The sequence below is a fragment of the Ictidomys tridecemlineatus genome, chromosome 2 (assembly GCF_052094955.1).
Source record: "Ictidomys tridecemlineatus isolate mIctTri1 chromosome 2, mIctTri1.hap1, whole genome shotgun sequence".
Lineage (NCBI taxonomy): Eukaryota > Metazoa > Chordata > Mammalia > Rodentia > Sciuridae > Ictidomys > Ictidomys tridecemlineatus.
In genome coordinates this window covers 94,167,358-94,185,003 of record NC_135478.1, presented here as the reverse complement: position 1 = coordinate 94,185,003, position 17,646 = coordinate 94,167,358, and the positions used below count along the sequence as shown (strand labels likewise).

The 17,646-nt window shown below is 61.3% G+C and overlaps 1 protein-coding gene across 3 annotated transcripts in view; it reads right to left on the bottom strand.

The window, feature by feature from the left end:
- The window catches only part of Aacs (acetoacetyl-CoA synthetase), a 44,505-nt gene that overhangs the window by 13,207 nt on the left and 13,652 nt on the right, over nucleotides 1–17,646 (bottom strand). For 2 of the 3 annotated variants that reach the window (XM_078039366.1, XM_005329541.5), the window contains exons 6-12: nucleotides 14,070–14,184; nucleotides 13,826–13,907; nucleotides 10,926–11,073; nucleotides 6,265–6,345; nucleotides 3,733–3,857; nucleotides 367–431; nucleotides 151–273 (exon numbers count right to left, since the gene is read on the bottom strand). In XM_078039366.1, the coding sequence (XP_077895492.1) occupies nucleotides 151–273; nucleotides 367–431; nucleotides 3,733–3,857; nucleotides 6,265–6,345; nucleotides 10,926–11,073; nucleotides 13,826–13,907; nucleotides 14,070–14,184 (739 nt within the window). The remainder of the gene's footprint in view (nucleotides 1–150; nucleotides 274–366; nucleotides 432–3,732; nucleotides 3,858–6,264; nucleotides 6,346–10,925; nucleotides 11,074–13,825; nucleotides 13,908–14,069; nucleotides 14,185–17,646) is intronic. The other variant, XM_078039367.1, reaches the window with a different exon arrangement.

Here is a 17,646-nt window from a genome sequence, read left to right as displayed (position 1 = left end):
TCCTGCCAGGTGGGATCAGTCCAAAGACGTGGGCTAGTGCAATCAGCAGGTGACCCAGCAGGCCAGCCTGGTCGTCACTGTCCCCGCCACCCCATTCCCTGGCTGCACGTCACATCTCCACCCACCACCGAGCCTGGGATGGAGCCATACCTGAGATGGAGCCCAGCAGGACGCTGCTCTTGATGCACCTGTAGACATACTCGTAGCTCTGGGCCTTCAGCGGGGAGCCCGTGGACAGAATCGTGTGTAGTGTCTGCAGACTGTGGGTTTCCACTGGGGAACAGCCACCAAGAGATTAGAGCCAAGCCCGGCACTGGGAGCCCACAGGCGCGCACATGGTGGCAGTCCAGGGCGAGGCACACTCACCCGGCTTCAGGTCCTTCTCCTCCAGCACAGACAGCCACTTGGCACCCGTCCCAAGGATGGTGATGCTAGGGGCACGGGAGGGAAAGGAGACATCAGGGGCTCCCCAGGGTCCTGTGCATCCCACACATGTCCCCACACCAACGCTCTCTGCGCTGGTGACTCATTCCTACAAGTCCACAAGACCAACAGGCGAGGGCCTCCTCTGCATTGCCAACGTCCCACCCTCACCTGGGAGAGTCCCTGCACTGGGCTCCCTCCAGGCTTGAGGGACGCATCTCCACCTTGACATCATGGTGCGGGGACTGGCTCCCTCTGTGCACAGCTCAGAGTGGTGGGTCTGGCTCAGCCGCAGGAAGGTGCAGGGCTTGGTCAAGCCCTCTAGCCTGACTCTGCCCTCACTCTGAGGAAGCAGACAGAGCCGCAGATAGCCTTGCTTGGTAAAACAGGAGCCAAAAGCCCCCAGCCCGGCCTCGCCTGCAGTGAGCTGTGTTGGCATAAAGCTGAGACCATGCTGCTCTCCTCCGTGCCCTGAGCCCCACGGCATCCAGCACTCTGTTGAGGACTTGCCACTGGGGGCTCAGGTCATACTCCACCCCACCTGGCTTCTCTTTTTTTTGCGGGAGGTGGGATGGGTTCCAGGGATTGAACTCAGGGGTACTCGGCCACTGAGCCACCTCCCCAGCTCTATTTTGTATTTTATTTAGAGACAGGGTCTCACTGAGTAGCTTAGCACCTCACTTTTGCTGAGGCTGGCTTTGAACTTGTGATCCTTCCTCAGCACCCCCACCCCAGCCCCTGGGATTACAGGTATGGACCACCTTGCCCGGCCCCTCCATGGCTTCTCTTGCAGCACAGTGGCCCTACCAGCAGACCCCACCTTCCCAACTAGAGGCACACTCCTGGGCCCCAGGAGGCTGGCAGTTCCAAAGCTCCCATCCCCTGCTCCCTGGGACAGCCTCTGTCCGGCGCAGGCCTAGCTCGCCCACCCGATGCTGCAGACACTAGGATCCTGGGGCTGGCATGGGAGTGGCCGAGCCAACAGCAGGTGGGTCCCCTTGGAGCAGCTCTCCTAGCCTCACCCCAAAAGCAGGAGCCACAGCCAGGCTCCTGCTCTACTATCCTCATCAGGCCTTTGGTCACAGCAGTGAAAAGCTCAAGAGCACTCTACTTGCAGGCCTCGGCCCTGTGCCGTGACCTCTGAGGCCCCGCAGACCCCAGGCCCACAGCAGCTGGCACTCCTGGCTCTCCCTGGCCTCCCTGCGCCAGCCGACTCCAGCAGGGCTGACACGCAGTACGTCCTACGGCCTGCGGTGTTGCCACGGCCTCCTCCCTGCAGGGCCTGCCATCCAGGATGCCCCACTGCAGCCATGCCCCTGTAGACGGCGGCTCCGACGACCTCCCCGCCCCTCAGTACCTACAGGAGAACAAGGACCTGGAGCTCAGACTGCCTCTAACCAGAAGGTTCCCCTCGCCAGACATGGAGCAGGCAAATACAGCACCAGTGAAGGAGAAAAGCCACCTTTTAAAAGGAGTGTGTGCCCTAAAGTGGACATGAGTCAGTACGTCTGCGAGCGGAGGCCAAACGGCAACAATCTGCTCTTAAGCGTGTGACGTTGTTTAAAAACCAGAGAAACTGGGCTGGGGACGTAGCTCAGCGGGCAGAGCGCTTGCCTTGTACGCACAGAACCTGGGTTCAACCCCAGCACCACAGGAAAAAACAGAGAAACTGAGACAGCTGGGAGGACTGTGCCTGGCTGCCATCCCCACCCTTGGCCCCGGCCCAGAGCCAAGCGACAACCGCCTTCCTGACCCTGAGTGGGCAAACTCTCTGCCTATACCCCATCCAGAGGCCCCCTGCAGAGGACAAGGCCAGGCCTGAGCGTCAGGCACAGGCCCCAGGGGAAGGAGGACATGCGCTCAGCAGGAGCGTACCACACAAAGCCAGTCCCCAGGCTGCCAGCACACACCTGCACACCCATGCACATGCATATCCACGTGCACACATGTGACTCCTCACTCACACACACACACACACACACACACGAATACGCCGTCACACATGTCCCTCACACATGCGTGTGTGCACACAGAGAAGGGTTGGCTGCCGGACCTCTGACCCTCAGCCGTGTTGGCTCTAAGCCTGTGACCACATATCCCTGTCCGCCCCCTTCTGACCTCCAACCCATACCTGCACCAAAAAACCAGAGTCTCCGGGCAGAGCCTGGCTAGAGGTAGTACAGCAGGAGTGAGGGCCACTCTGATTCCCAGGGATCTGATGGACCTGGCACAGCAAACAACCTCCTTAGGAAGTGACCTCCCCACCAGCATCGAAAGGCAGACGCCCGGGTTCATATGGCACCGCCAGGCAAGCCAGGCTGCAGGGAGAGCACTGACCGAGGGGATTTGAAAGGATTAGTGGCTCCTGTTTCCACCACAACACGTGGTCAGGGGTTAAGAGGGTGGACACTTCGGCTCCTGGAGCTCGGTGGCCTCCTGTTTTTACTGCCAGAGATACTGTCATTAGGCGAGTGATAAGAACGTGTCACCACTAATTCCTCAGCCCAGGCCGGTGGCACTGAGCCTTGAGACCATTCCTAATGCTGGGTGGGGGCTGCTCAGGTCCTCCCCACGCTCTTGACCCCGGGGCCCCGGTGACTCCGATACTTCCTCCTGCAGTGCCTTGCATGTTGGGGGTCTTGTGTCCCATCAAGGGAAGAGAAGTTAACAGGGTCACAGAGAGGGCCACACCATCCAGACACCATAAACACCTTTGTACCAATGTTATAATGTTCAGGGAAGATGCCAAGAGAATATAGCCACAGCCCTCAGGGACACCCTGGGTTTGCTCCCTGGCACTGCACCAAAACAGATGGCCCAAAAGGTCCCATGTGGGTCAGGCACCGTGGCACCCACCTGTAATCCCAGCAGCTCCGGAGGCTGAGGCAGAAGGATTGCGAGCTTAAAGCCAGCCTCAGCAACTCTGTGAGGCCCTGAGCAACTCAGGAGACCCTGTCCTGAATAACAATCAAAAACAGCTGGGGCGGACTGCATGGCTGGGCACCTTGGGTTCAGTCCCAGGTACCAAAATCAAAACCTACAGCTTCTCCAGGAGCCGTCGAGCTCACTCCTGGCCCTGAGAGGTGCCTCTCACCCTGCCGGGGAGTGTGGACCCAGCAGTGGACCAGCCCAGCATGCCCTCTTGCTGCTCCTGGACCTCCCAGCACTGGGCGTGGATGTCCAGGGTAGCAGTGCACTCCAGAGATAGCAGCCTGCAAGGGGACATGTGGCTGCAGCTGCGTATATTCCAAAGCACCTCCCGAGGACACCAGCACTGTCCCACAGCTGAGCAGGACATCAGGTACCTACCCTATCCTGTCCACAAGGTCCCACAGCACGTTGGGCGTCGGGACCATGGGGGAGCCATCGTACAAGACCACAGATGCCCCGGTGGCCAGAGCGGACACCATCCAGTTCCACATCATCCAGCCAACCTGCAACACAAGCAACAGCTTCAGACGGGCGCCGCCAGCTCCCCATCAGCCCAAAAGCACTGCCCGGCCCAGAGCCCAGGATGGGCTGCAGTTGCCCGCCTCAGACGCACCAGCCTCAGCCACAGGCTGAGTGCAGAGGCAGCTGCACGTGAGTGGAGACGTGGCAGAGGAGATCTGTGAGCCCTCACTGGGGTGAGACTGAACGAGCCCAGCACCCGCCAACACCCAGCACCCGCCAGCACCCGCCAACAGCCACAGGACACATGTACTCCACTGCTCTCAGTCAAACCCGCTCAGCGCCCACCTCGCAAGCACTCAGAGTCAGCCCCATATGACCACGGAGAAGAGGATCAATGGGTGGGGGATACGTGGCAAGGCGCTGTGAGGTGGAAAACAAGCACAGCACAGTGGCACAGCCCTGAGCAGACAGGGCGGACACGCACACGTACCCACACAGACACAGACACAGACATGTATACACGTGTACACGCATACAACTGCAATAAAACGTGTGCATGCACACATGTACACATGCCCACGGATACACACATGTGCAACTGCGTGGACATGTGCATGCACGTGAAAACATATACACACGTATGTGTGTGCACATGGACATGCATATGCACGCACACATGAGCACACATGCACACATGAGCACACATGCACACGCACATGCTCATATGCACACACAAGCACACATGAGCACATATGCACACACACATGCACACACATACACACACATGCACACACATGAGGACACATGCACACACGCACAAACACACGCACAGGCCCGCCCGGGGAAGCAGTACCAGGATGGCAGGCACAGTCCCCAGGCCCTGGAGAACAGGCCCCTCCACTGTGTCCTTCTGATGTGGCTTAAAATCCTCACCATATGTGAAGGGATTGGATTTTTTTTTATTTCAATTCTTTTTTTAATTTAAAAAAGAATTTTAAACTCCAAAAATGTGCCCACAGGCCCGCCCACCAGGCTCCCACCTACAGAGCCTCGGGGCCATCTGGAGCACAGACAGGGCGACGGAGCAGGGACGCAGCGGGGCCTCAGCCTGGAGGGCAGGAGAGTGCAGCTGCTTGCCCACATAGGTGAGGACAAGGGGTCATGCCCCACCTGGGAGGACTCAGCACAAGTCGTGGGGGCCCTGGCGTCCCCCAGCACCTAGGGTCACTCTCCGTGGTGGGGACGGGAGGCAGCAGGAAGCTCCTGAGTGGCTCCCCGTGTGGGTGGTGTGAGGCCCGGGTCGGACGGGCAGGTACCACAGGACCCAGCAAGCCGTGCCCAGGCCTGAGACTGGGACCCTCCTGCTGGCCACCTCAGCCACTCTGGCCTCCACCTGTGTGGGCCACAGTGAAGAGCCTCACGAAGCCCTGAGGACGGCCCTCTGCGACGTGAGTGGCCCTCACTGGCAGAGCCGCCACTTAGCCAGTCTGCTTAGACAGGTGTCCACCCACTGGCCGAGGCTCTCCCAGCGAGGACTCGGCCCTGATAAGGAGGCAGAGGCTGGAGGCCCAGCAGCCCAGCCCTCCGGGTACAGCACTGTCCAGCAAGGCCATTAAAGTGAGGTCCATGAGTGACAGAGAATGGGCCTGGCCAGGGCTGGGGATGCTTACAACCACACCTGAGGCTGCTGTTGAAACCAATTTAGCAGAATGGGGCGGCCAGCCTGGGGCAGGATGTTTCCAGAAAGCACGACACCCTGGAGGCGACCCCAACAGGGCTCTTCCCGTGGTGCTCTCCTCAGCCCAGAACCCACCTCCATGGGGGGCAGCAGGGACTCATTCCTAGAGCTGCAGGGGACCCGCCCTGAGGGTGCCAGACCAGGACACGGCAGAACATGGGCCTGGAGCCTGGGGTACAAAGGCCTACGCGCCATGTGCTAGGCACAGGGAGGGAACAATCTTGCTGCTAAAAGATCCCTGAGTCTTTTGGCCCAAGCCCCTCATTCATAGCCGGGCACAGAAACCCAGGTACCCTGCCTACGGTGGTCCCCGGGCGTGTCCTGGTCCTGCTCCTATGTCTGCAAGGGGTCCAGATGGCCTGTCACAGAGGGAACAGCCTGGGCAGGACAGGCACCTACCTCCAGTACCCGCTTCCTAAAAACGCAGCACAGTTGTGCCATCCAGGAAACACCGCTGGATTATTCCAGAACCTCTTGATACTGGCATTCTTGGAAAAGGCCAACCCCAAGTTCTTCTTCTGGGTTGAACACATCCCTTTGACCCGCCCGAGCCTGTGCTTTGTGCCCAGCAAGGACAGTAAGCCCTCCACACCTGCACGCAGGGCCACCGCCCACCCATGTGCACGCCTGGTGGCAGGGCCATGTCCGCCTGCCATCCCACAGCACAGCCCAGCACCCAGGGGGACCTCAGGCAGACGTGAGGGGCTCACCGTGGTGTAGTAGAGCAGGACGTCACTGCAGCGCATGTCCCCATGCAGAATGTGCTCCTTCAGGTGCTGGATGAGCGTGCCCTGCGGAGGGAGGGTGCCCAGGTGAGCAGCAGCCCCACACCTAGGAAGGAGCTGGAGCGTCTCCACCTGGCTTTGATGAGCCACCTCCAGGGTCACTCTGCCACCTGCCACCTGAGCAGTGCTCATGCCTGACGGGAAACCCTGATGCACCCCAGCTGCCCGCGAGCTCGTGGTGCCAGCTCCATCAGAGGCACCGTGGGGACATGGAACATCAGGACAGGAATGAACCTCGCTGAGAGGGACAAAGTGACAGTACAGATAGTACACGCCTGTTCACGGTACCGGCTGCCATGCCCTCCACAGACTGCCCTGGCGGAGGACAGAACAGGCGCCATGGAGAGCAAGACTGACTCCTGCTCATCAGCAGGCCGAGCTTAAGGACGCGGGGTCCCACCGAGACACCACCCTTTGTTCCCCCCGTCTCACTGAGTGGCACCGCAGACCACACGGCTCTCCCTGAAGGGCTCTCGGGGAGAAAGGAAGCTTCCTGTCACTGAGCATGAGCCACACAGCAGAGCGGGCCTGTCCCGGAGGAGAACCTGAGGACAGGTGGGGACCCTGCCCTCAATGCCCCTGCAGGGGGAGCTCGTACAAAGGTGGGCCACCATCCTTCAGAGCATGCAGGACCTACATGTTAGGAACCAGCCTTTGCCACCAGCCAAAGCCCAGAGTGGTCAAGAGGCCAAGGGTCAAGCCTCGCCCAGCAGGGCTCTGATTCCAGGGCCCCGGGCTGGACGCCTGCAGAGCCCACCGCTTCCCTCCCTCTTCCGCTCAGTATGGGACGGCGGCTGCGAGACCCCCGTCACCCACCTTCCTGTGCTTGTCCCTCACCTCAGCACCTCAGAAGGCAGAAGCAAGTAGCTTTCCTCTCAGAATTTCTCTGTGAGTCGTGGAGAGTACGCTGGGGGTTAGGGCTATCTGAAGCCTCTCCTAAGGACAGGAAGTGTAGGCAGGAGAGTTTGGTGGTCTCGAGCAACTGGGGACAGTGCTGGGACAGACTCAGGGCCTCAAGTGCTCCACCACCTTGCCACATCCCACCCTGAGCAACTGCCTGTACTTTTTTTTTTTTGGGGGGGGGGGGTACCAGGATTGAACTCTGAGGCACTCGACCTCTGAGCCACGTCCCCAGCCCTATTTTGTATTTTATTTAGAGACAGGGTCTCACTGAGTTGCTTAGGACCTGGGAGGAGAGGCCCTGGGGAGGAGGGTCTTGGGAATGAGCAGCCCTGGAAAGGAGCGGCCCTGGGGAAGAGCGGCCCTGGGGAGGAGTGGCCCTGAGGAGGATGATCCTGGGGAGTAGCCCTGGGGAGGAGGGTCCTGGGGAGGAGCAGCCCTGAGGAAGGAGCAGTTCTGGAGGAGAACAGGCCCTGGGGAGGAGCTGCCCTGGGAGGAGCTGCCCTGGGGAGGAGCTGCCCTGGGGAGGAGTGGCCCTGGGGAGGAGGGTCCTGGGGAGGAGTGGCCCTGGGGAGGACAGGCCCCGGTGGAGGAGTGGCCCTGGTGGAGGAGCGACCCTGGGGAGGAGTGGCGCTGGGGAGGACAGACCCTAGGAATGACAGGCCCTGGTGGAGGAGCGGCCCTGGGGAGGAGCGGCCCTGGGGAGGAGCGGCCCTGGGGAGGAGCGGCCCTGGGGAGGAGCGGCCCTGGGGAGGACAGACCCTAGGGATGACAGGCCCTGGTGGAGGAGCGGCCCTGGGGAGGAGCGGCCCTGGGGAGGAGTGGCGCTGGGGAGGAGCGGCCCTGGGGAGAAGTGGTGCTGGGGAGGAGCGGCCCTGGGGAGGAGCGGCCCTGGGGAGAAGTGGTGCTGGGGAGGAGCGGTCCTGGGGAGGAGTGGCGCTGGGGAGGAGCGGCCCTGGGGAGAAGTGGTGCTGGGGAGGAGCGGCCCTGGGGAGGAGTGGCCCTGGGGAGAAGTGGTGCTGGGGAGGAGCGGTCCTGGGGAGGAGTGGCGCTGGGGAGGAGCGGCCCTGGGGAGAAGTGGTGCTGGGGAGGAGCGGCCCTGGGGAGGAGTGGCGCTGGGGAGGAGCGGCCCTGGGGAGAAGTGGTGCTGGGGAGGAGTGGCGCTGGGGAGGAGCGGCCCTGGGGAGAAGTGGTGCTGGGGAGGAGTGGCCCTGGGGAGAAGTGGCCCTGGGGAGGAGCGGCGCTGGGGAGGCCCCATTCAGGAGGAAGCATCTCGCAGCCCAGGAGCCAGCAGGACTGTGTGGAGGGATTGTTAGGAAAGGACCAGACTCACCCTGGAGTCAACTCTGAAGTGACCAAGTTAAATGACAACGACAGGACAGAATGGCACTGCGTATCCCCCAGAGAAGATGCTTAGAAAGGGACACAGCGTCGGGCCCTAGAGCCCCGCCCAGAGCCACATCCCCCGGATCTGACACGAGGAAACGTCACACAGGCCCAGAGATCCAAGCCACACCAGGTCCTGGACTTCAAACGTCAAGGTCAGGAAAGACCAGGGACGGCGAGGAGCCGCTCCAGATGGAGGGCCCTGGGGAGACTGGACGGCGCAACCCAGTGCTGTGGGGGCTGCACGCTGGAGGGCAGCCAGCGGCCACTCTGGTGTTCAGGAGCTGACCCTGGACCACAGCACTGAGAGCACCCGCTCCCAGGAGACGAGATGGAGGTAAAGGAAGAGTCCCTCACAGCTCCAGCCTACCTCGAATGGATCAGCAAAAAACGAGACAGAAACACATAGGTACCCAGAGAAAAATGAAGCAAAGGAGGCTATAAGAAATGTCACAGCTAGACACAATGACACGCGCCTGCAATCCCAGCAGCTGGGGAGGCTGAGGCAGGAAGATCATGTGTTCAAAGCAGCCTCAGCAAAAGTGAGGCTCTGAGCAGCTCAGTGAGACCCTGTCTCTAGTAAAATATAAAAAAGGGCTGAGGACGTGGCTCAGTAGTACCAAAAAACAAACAGAAAATGTCACAACTGGATGCTGGAAATGTTAGGAGCCCAGGACCAAGGCCTGGGCCTGGCAAAGGGCAAGGAACTCCTCACTCTACAGCTTTTCTAGAGGTTTTCTACAGGTCCTGTGGGCATTTTTTTAATATTCAATTTTTAGTTATAGGTGGACACAATATCTTTATTTTCCTCTATGTGGTGCTGAGGATGGAACCCAGCACCCCACACACGTTAAACGAGCGCTCTACCTCTGAGCCACAACCCCAGCCCAAGGCATTTTACTTTTAAAATAAGAAAGGACAGCCCGCATGGTGGCCCACACCTCTAATCCCAGTGGCTCAGGAGGCTGAGGCAGGGGGATCACGAGTTCAAAGCCATCCTCAGCAACTTAGCAAGGCACTAAGCAACTCAGTGAGACCCTATCTCTAAATCAAACACAGAATAGGGCTGGGGAAGCAGCTCTGTGGTTAAGTGTCCAAGTTCAATCCCCAGCACCAAAAAGAAGAAAGGCTAGGGGCGGCCGATCTATGACCAGACCATCAGCAGCCATGTATCTCGAGGGTCCTTGAAGGACGCTGGACTTCTGGGAAACTCGATGCAAGAGGCTTGCCTCAGGCTGACCCGCTCCCTCCTCCCCCAGCCTCAGATGTGGAAGCCCCAGCCCACCCTCCGCAGAGGTGTTCACAGAGGCAATAAGGCCAGGAGAAGGCCCTTAGGTGGTCCTCACTCAGTCCAAGGAGACCCACGGGCCTGGTGCCTGTGGAAACCTGTCCCCAGAGTCACGCGTTAACAGCATTTGGAGGTGGAACCCTTGGGAAGTGACAGGTGGGAAAGGTCACCGCAGGTGGGGCCCCATGTTGGCAGCAGGGGTGTAGAAGAAGGACGCTGGCGAGCTGCTCCGTCTTAGGTGCGGTGCCCTGTGCCACACGGAGACCTGTGGAAGTCCCCAGCTGGGCCGACTGGGCCCCTCCACCTGGCTCTGTGAGCTGAGCAAACATGGATTCTCCCTAAATACACCATCTGTAGTGTCTGGCTTAGCAACAGAAACAGACCAAGGCAAGGTGTCGCATGCCAGACTGGGGCAGTACAGGGAGCAGCGGCCCCCACAAGCCAGGGACAGGGACTGGGGAGGCCGGCCCACAACCCAGGTCTCAGAACCCAGCCTCCACAGCGGAAAAGTGGGCTCCCTCGTTAGCCTCCATCTGGGGCAGCAGGGGGCCTCCCTAGGTTAACCCCCGCTTGGGACATCACCTCTTGGCCTTCAGGTGTCTGCCCAGGGCTCACAGTCAGAGAGGGTTCCACCACATCCCCAGCAGTGCCCCAACCCACACCACGCAAGGACCGTCCCGTGGACACCACCGTACCTCCCGACCTGATGTGTGACATTTCTGCTCTCGACTGGTCTGGGTCCTACCTAGACCACTGCAAGACCCCACCCCAGACCTTAGTCCCCTCAGGGCCACAGCCTACAGTTGGAAGTCACCATCTCACAGTGACTTCCACACCTGTCCTCATCATGGCAAGTGCCACAATGTCCCCTGACACTGCAGGCCTCTCACCTGGCCCACTTCCAGACTCCCCAGGGAGCAGCACTCGGGGTCCCTGGGAGGGCGATGAGGACTCCATGCCCACCGCGCTGCCAGCTGGGAACCCGCGGTGTGAGCCCTGCCGGGACACCTACCCCTGCCGAGTGCACCATGCACTTGGGTGCCCCGGTCGTGCCCGAGGAGAACATGATGAACAGCGGGTGGCTGAAGGGCAGCTGCTCGAACTCCAGCTGGGGGGCGTGCTCGCCGGGCCCGCTTGCCAGGAAGTCCTCCAGGAACACGCTGCGGGCAGGAGAGCAAAACAGTGACCGTTCCAGACGCCAGACCTGACCCGCCCACCCTGCCACACACAGCACTAGCCTCTAGCACGAGGAAGGTGTGCACCCCTGGGGACACCAGCCTGGCGTGGACACTTTAAGGGAGGTCCCATCTCAGGAACTCAAGCCAACTACAGGGACAGACTGCAGGGTGAAGATCTCGAGTGGGCTCCTTAGCACTGCTGCCGGGCCAAGGGCTGGCTCCGTGGAGACTCCCAGGCCCTCACAAGCACTGCGGAGAGGACCACCCGCAATTAACACCCCGTTTGTGCAAACGCTGCTGACGCGGCTTGGAATCGGTGTCGCAGCCCGTTCCCATTGTTGGCTCTTAGTCCCCTTGACCAGCCACACTCTGCTTCCACTGACCACCCTACGGGAGCACAGGCCACCTGCCTCTGAACCGAGGCCCCACGGGGAGGAGGAACTGGAATAGGGGCCAACCACAGCGCCAGTGACGACAACGTGGCCAGGCTCCGTCACTGTGTCCTGAGGCCCACGGCGTGAGATACAAACACGTGTCCAAGAATAAACGGGATTCACCCAAGCTCCTGACCAGCAGAGGAAGCCTGCCCAGCCTCACCCCACGCTGAGAGCACTGATGTGGGTGGCCAAGAGCCACCAAAGGCACGACCCAGACCCGTCTGCTGGGATAGAAAGAGCGGCAGGATTCCCAAAGCCACCTCGAGAGGGGGTTTCTATTTTGAGACCAGCAGAGACATGGGTCCTGTGAACTTGGCCCTATACATTTTTGCCAAGTGGAACTTTCTCCCTTCCAAGGAAGGGGGTGGGAGTCGGTCACTCTCAGCCAGCAGCAGTCACCAGGGAGAATGATGAGGACGGGGAACACCCTCCCTGTGAGCGGAATGATGTCCTTAGGGAGAAGGCTCCGGGGACAAGGTGTTTCAGGAAGGGCATCCAAGACGCTTCGCTGGGAGCCCTCGGCACATACAGCTGCGAGTGCCAGGCTCGGGGAAGGAGGCCACCCCCGGCGCCTCCCTGTGCAGCTCATTTATATAAAACACCCCAAATATAAACAGCTCACGCTGTGTCACACAGAGAAGAGACTTTCCTTTAAAAAGGTCCATAAATCACAGTAAATAGCCGTTACTTTTGTTGCTCTTCTGAAGATGCAAAGCCCAGACGTGGCCCTACCCCCGCTCCCTGTGAGGGGCAGCACGTGTCCTGAGTTCTCTGTGGACCTGGCGACCAGGACATGGGCAGTGTGGAGCCCGCTGCTGGGGCCTCAGGAGGGCAGAGCTCCCCGCTGCACAAGCTGAACGGCAGCAGGTGCTCCCACTGTCCCCCGTCATGGGGCAGGTGCTCCCACTGTCCCCCACCACAGGGAAATACACTCAGGGGAAGAGAAACCGGCCACTGCAGGGCTGGCGGCCCAGCTGGTTTTCCTCTCCACAACAAAGTGTCCAGCTCCATCAGGCAAACCCGGGGGCCAGGCCTGAGGCTGCAGGAAAGAAGACCAGGGCTCCACCTGAGGTCAGCAGAGGGCCCTCAGGCCCACCTGTGAAGATCACACTCTAGTGACAGAGCCCGTGCAGCCGGGCGGTAACAGACACAGCTACTGAGCGCTGACTACTCACTTGGCTCAGCACTCACTTCTCTGACCCTCACACCAGCCCCCGAGGAAGGTGGGGTCCCCATTTTACAGATGGAGAAACCAGGGCACAGAGAGGTTGATCACTGGCATAGGGTCACCCAGCTGAGACCCAAATCCAAGAAGGTTGGCACTAGAGGCCACAGCCTCCCAAAGCCACCACTCTGCTTGCAGCACTAGGAGGCCACACTTCAAGGCCAGTCGGAGGCCACCTCTGGACCCAATAGAACAGCCACACCCCACTCTCAACTCCCAGGCCCTTCCACTGCCACCCACGTGATGGGCACACTGTAAGGACACGTGCCTTACACTGCTCAGGGCCCAGGAGCCCCCACACAAAACCAGCGAGCCAGACGTCACCTACTGTCTGCCTAAATAGGGCCTCTGCCACCCCAGCACTCCTCAGAGGCAGACCCAAGGACTCCTGCCATCTCTGAACAACCCCTCCCCACAGCTCAAGGGGCCCCTTGTGGATCCTGCAGCTGCCAGGGTAGAAGTTAATAGGAAGGGTGCCTGAGGGTCACCCCGACCCCCAGCCTCGCCCACAGCTGTTACCAGAGATCCAGGGAGAACCCCGAGGACTGGGCAGTCCCAGCTGACCCAGGCTGCGCCTCCTTCACCTCTGTTCCACACCAAGGTGCCCACAGTTCCACCTGGACCTCGAGACGTGCGGCTTATCAGCTTGTAAGTGTCAAAAAAGCCAAGGAGGGCATCACCAGCCTCGGGCACCTGGCTGACACACGTACACAAATACACAGAGGCCAGTGCGCCCACACGCTCATGTATGTGTGTGCGTCAGTCCCAAGGCAGAGCTGTGTGGCCCGCCCAGGGACCTGGACACCTCCGCCCAAGCCTGCCACAGCAAAGAGACACAGGCAGGCCTGTGAGGGAGGACTCCTGGGACCCTCTGTTCTGCCCCTCATTTGCCATGTGGCCTTAGGGGATTTGCTCTGGGGACTTAAGGGCCCATCTACGAAGCAAGCACTTTCACCAAAACCTCCATCTCTGACCTGCCAGGGTGAGTAGGAAGCCCAGGGGCACCTCCCAGGGCACTGGGGCCATGCAGGCCTCTGAAGTGGGCACCTGGGGGTGGGCACGTGCTCCTTACCTATTGGGAATCCGGGAAATGTCGATCTGCTCCCGAGGCGAGATGTAAGGGATCACCACCACCTTTCTCAGGTCAGGCAACCCTGGAGGGAGAGGCGAGAACACATCACACCAGGAGCCACCCAGGGAGGCAGGGTGGATGGCAGGACTCCTGAGGGCCTCAGCTCTGTGCACACAGAGTCCAGGAGGCTCCAATCTGCTCACACCGCTCTGGGGGGGCAGGAGGGGACCGGGAGGGGCCGCACCTTTAACCACCAGCTGCAGCTTCTCCAGGTGGCTGTGCTCCTTGCCGTTGTAGATCACGGCCTCCACCGAGAAGATGAGCTTCGGCTGAATTTGAGAAAACCGGTCCAGGACACCCTGTGAGTGGGAGGACAGTCCCCACTGAGCATCCAGAAGGCAAGGGCCAGCAGGCGCTGCATTCAGGAGAGAAGGGCCACTCCTCAGGCTGAGTGGCCTTGGACAGGAGTCTTGCCCCTATTCCCTCCAGCACCCGGGGCTCCTGTAGAACCCTGGCTGTGCCAGGACCCTGGGGTGGGGGTCCCCCTCAGCTGGGAGGCAAACCACTGCAGTAAAACTCCTGGCATTGCTGAGAGCTCGTGCCTGCGGGCAGCAAGCTCCACAGAGAGGACCCCTCCCTTGACCCGCAGAGCCCAGGAGAGGGACGTCACAGGCTCCGACCCCGAGCGGGAAGGATGCACAGCGCACAACCGCCCAAGGAGCCGGGGTGCCGGGCCTGACCCGGGTGCCAGGCCTGACCCAGGTGCTGCCCACCTGGTGAATCACAGTCGCAGCAGCAGTGGGCGGTGCCCATGTCACCCACGCCACCCAGCTGGCTGCAGAGGTGCCTCTGCCATGAGGCGGGTGGCGGGTGGCGAGTGGCCCAGGAGAGGGAAGGGCCAGGCCTGCGAGAGGTCTGAGGCCTGGGAGGCTCAGAGGAAGCGGGCTGGGAGAGCCTGGAAGCCCAGTGTCTGGGAACCATCCTGGTCAGGCCACAGGGAGGGCCCAGGTGGGCCAGTGGCCTGGGGCTCAAATGCCAAAGAGAAAACTGTCAGTCACAATGACAGTTTTAGTGACTAGAAACCAGTAAGTGCTTCAGAACCAGAGTCTGACACCACGGCTCGAAGGCCCCAGGCAGGGGGGGGGCGGGGCACCCGTCTAGATCTCTGGATCTCCGGTGTCCACAGGGGCTGCTGGGACCCTCGTGTTGCCAGGAAACCCACAGCTTTGATGATGGTGGTTCTGACCCAACTGTAGTGCTCAGTGGCCCACCAAGCACCAGCACGGAATCCCACGGAGCAGCCACCACACAGAGGGTGGCTGTCCCATCCAAGCTCGCAACACACACAGCCCCGGATGCTCAGGAGGGCGGGCCCCTGGCACACGTGTGGACATTAGACAACACACCAGCTCAAGGTGACAGAGAGAAAAGCCCAGAGGAGTGGAGACCACAGGGGCCGCGGTCTGGATGAGGCTGGGGGAGGGGCACCCAGGAGCACAGCACCCGCAGGGCCACACCGTCCAGCCCAGGGGCACAGCTACACGGCCAGGGCACCCGGCAGCCACAAGTAGGGCAGGGAGGGAACCGGGGCTGTGGTGAGAAGGTGGACAGGGTCAGGACAGAGTGACACAAGGGGCATCGCGGTGGAAAGAGAGGTGTCCTGGCTCACACCTGTGCCACAGCCTTGGAGGGCCCCTTTGTCACCCAGCCCAGCCAGGTGAGGGGCAGTGGCTACCCTCCCTGGGCCCTTCCCTCCCCCACCAGCAGAGGCCCCCGCGCTGCCTGTGAAATGCCCTCTGAGAATCCCCACGGCCACCAGCTGCACACAGAGATGCCTCGGCGACAGGCCTAGGGGGCGCACAGCAGAAAGCCTGGCTCCAGGCAGGAAGCGTGATGCTCTCTGCAGTGTCAGGAGCGCGCCCTCTGCTGAGAGGGTGTCCAGGTGAAGCCCTGAGGATGCCGGAAGGTGGAGGCAGGGTCCTCTCTCCCTGTCAGAGACGTGCGAATGGGGGCAGGGTCAGCCATGCGCCCTGGGCTCTCTGCCTCCGCAGGCTCCAGCCGCATCACCAACTCCTATAGGGCTGAGACCTGAACAAGGACCCTCCACACCTGGGGTCACAGCTGCAGGCTCCTGCAGCGTGAGGGAGTGGGCACCATACAGGTGCCAGCAGCCAGGACTGCAGCCAGCCAGGCTGCCGAAGGCCCCGGGCACAGGGAATGTCACAAGAACCCCTCTCACCTCCAACCTGAGGAACACAAGATGGAGCGGGGACTCCACACCACAAAGACCAGCAAAATGAGACCCGTTCCCAGAATCTAGCAGGAAGGCCTTTTCGCCTGTCCCTCCCTGACCCCAGACAGCCTGGCCATCTCAGCGGAGAGCTGCTGCCACCTAGTGCCAATGTCAGCAAGCGCATGCCCCGTGCCCCTGCAGCGCAGGGAAGGGTGCCCCAGGGAAGGGTGCCCCTGGGAAGGCGCTTAGAGCCCTCACTGATACCGCTCCTCCTGAGACGGGCAGAACCTGCTGGAGCCACCAGGGACTTCAGGTGACATCCACACAGCACAAGGGCCCTGCGGGAGGGCACGGTGAGACACTGTGGGCCATGTGCCTTTCCCCACTCTCCCCACTCCATCCCCCACCGTCGCCCACCAGGGCTGATTCCAGGGACTCTGTGCCAGGTCCCCAGTCAGGGTAGACTCCAGCCCCGAGCTGGGACAGAACCACGAGGGTCAGAGCTGCTACCAACTCAAGCTGCACCACGTCCCAGATCTCGTCCTCTCAGTGCCCTTGTCCATCCGGGGACATGGAGCTCGGGCCCCAGGCATGCAGCCGGCCTGCCTGTGCCCACCAGGCCCTCGGCCTCCTTGTCCTCCTGGCCCTTCCCTTCACTGCCCACAGGTCATTCAAGACCTGAGGGATCCGAGAGCAGCACTGCCGGAGGCCCACCTGTGACCCTCCTCCCAGGACCCCACTGGCCCCAGGCAGCTTGCACAGCCCGGCACAGGGCCCACAGAGGCCATCACTGGGGCTTGGGTCTTCGGCCAGTTCTTGCTGACCCTGGACAGTCCTGGTGTGAGGTCATGTGGAAAAGGGCCCAGGAAGCTGCAGGACGTACACCGCATCTGGCCCCAAGCAGGCCTCCATCCCTGACCCAGCTCCCGGGCCCTGGGCTGCTGTGGGGCCCTGGGCGAGCCCTTCTCTCCCCCAGGCCTTGGCCTGAGTCCTCCTCAGGGGGAGACCCACGGCGACTCATCAAAGCAGCAAGCCTCAGAGCACAGATACCAAGTGCACACCCGAAAGCCAGGCCGTGAGGCCACAGTGCAGAGCCCCAGCAGCACCAGGAACTGTACACAGCCACACCCCAGGCACCCAGGGGCATGCACCTCTCTCTCGCCACCTCTGCTCTGCAGATGAGGAAACCTGAAGATAGAGAGAACGGAAACCTGCCTGGACACAGGGCCACCAAGGCCATGCCGACCTGCACCCTGAGCCACCACAACCCATGCACAGTGCAGGGACCTGGGCGGCGTAAAAGGAGGAGGGTAGTTGTGGAGGGCAGGCGCCCCGTGCCCCACAGCCCTGTCCTCGAGGCTCTGCCCTGGCTGGGAGCGGGACCCTCACAGGTCTCTTCCAGCTATGGCTTCCTTCATTCAGTGGGCAGGTCGGCCCCAGTACCTGACTGCTGTGTGCACCTGGACGCACCCTGGGCCCCCAACTCCCCAGGGCAGAGGGGGATGCACAGGGTGTCCCCAGAGCACCCACCCATGGAAAGATCAGAGCAGCAGGCCATGCAAGAAGCCCCACCCCATCTGTGCCCAAC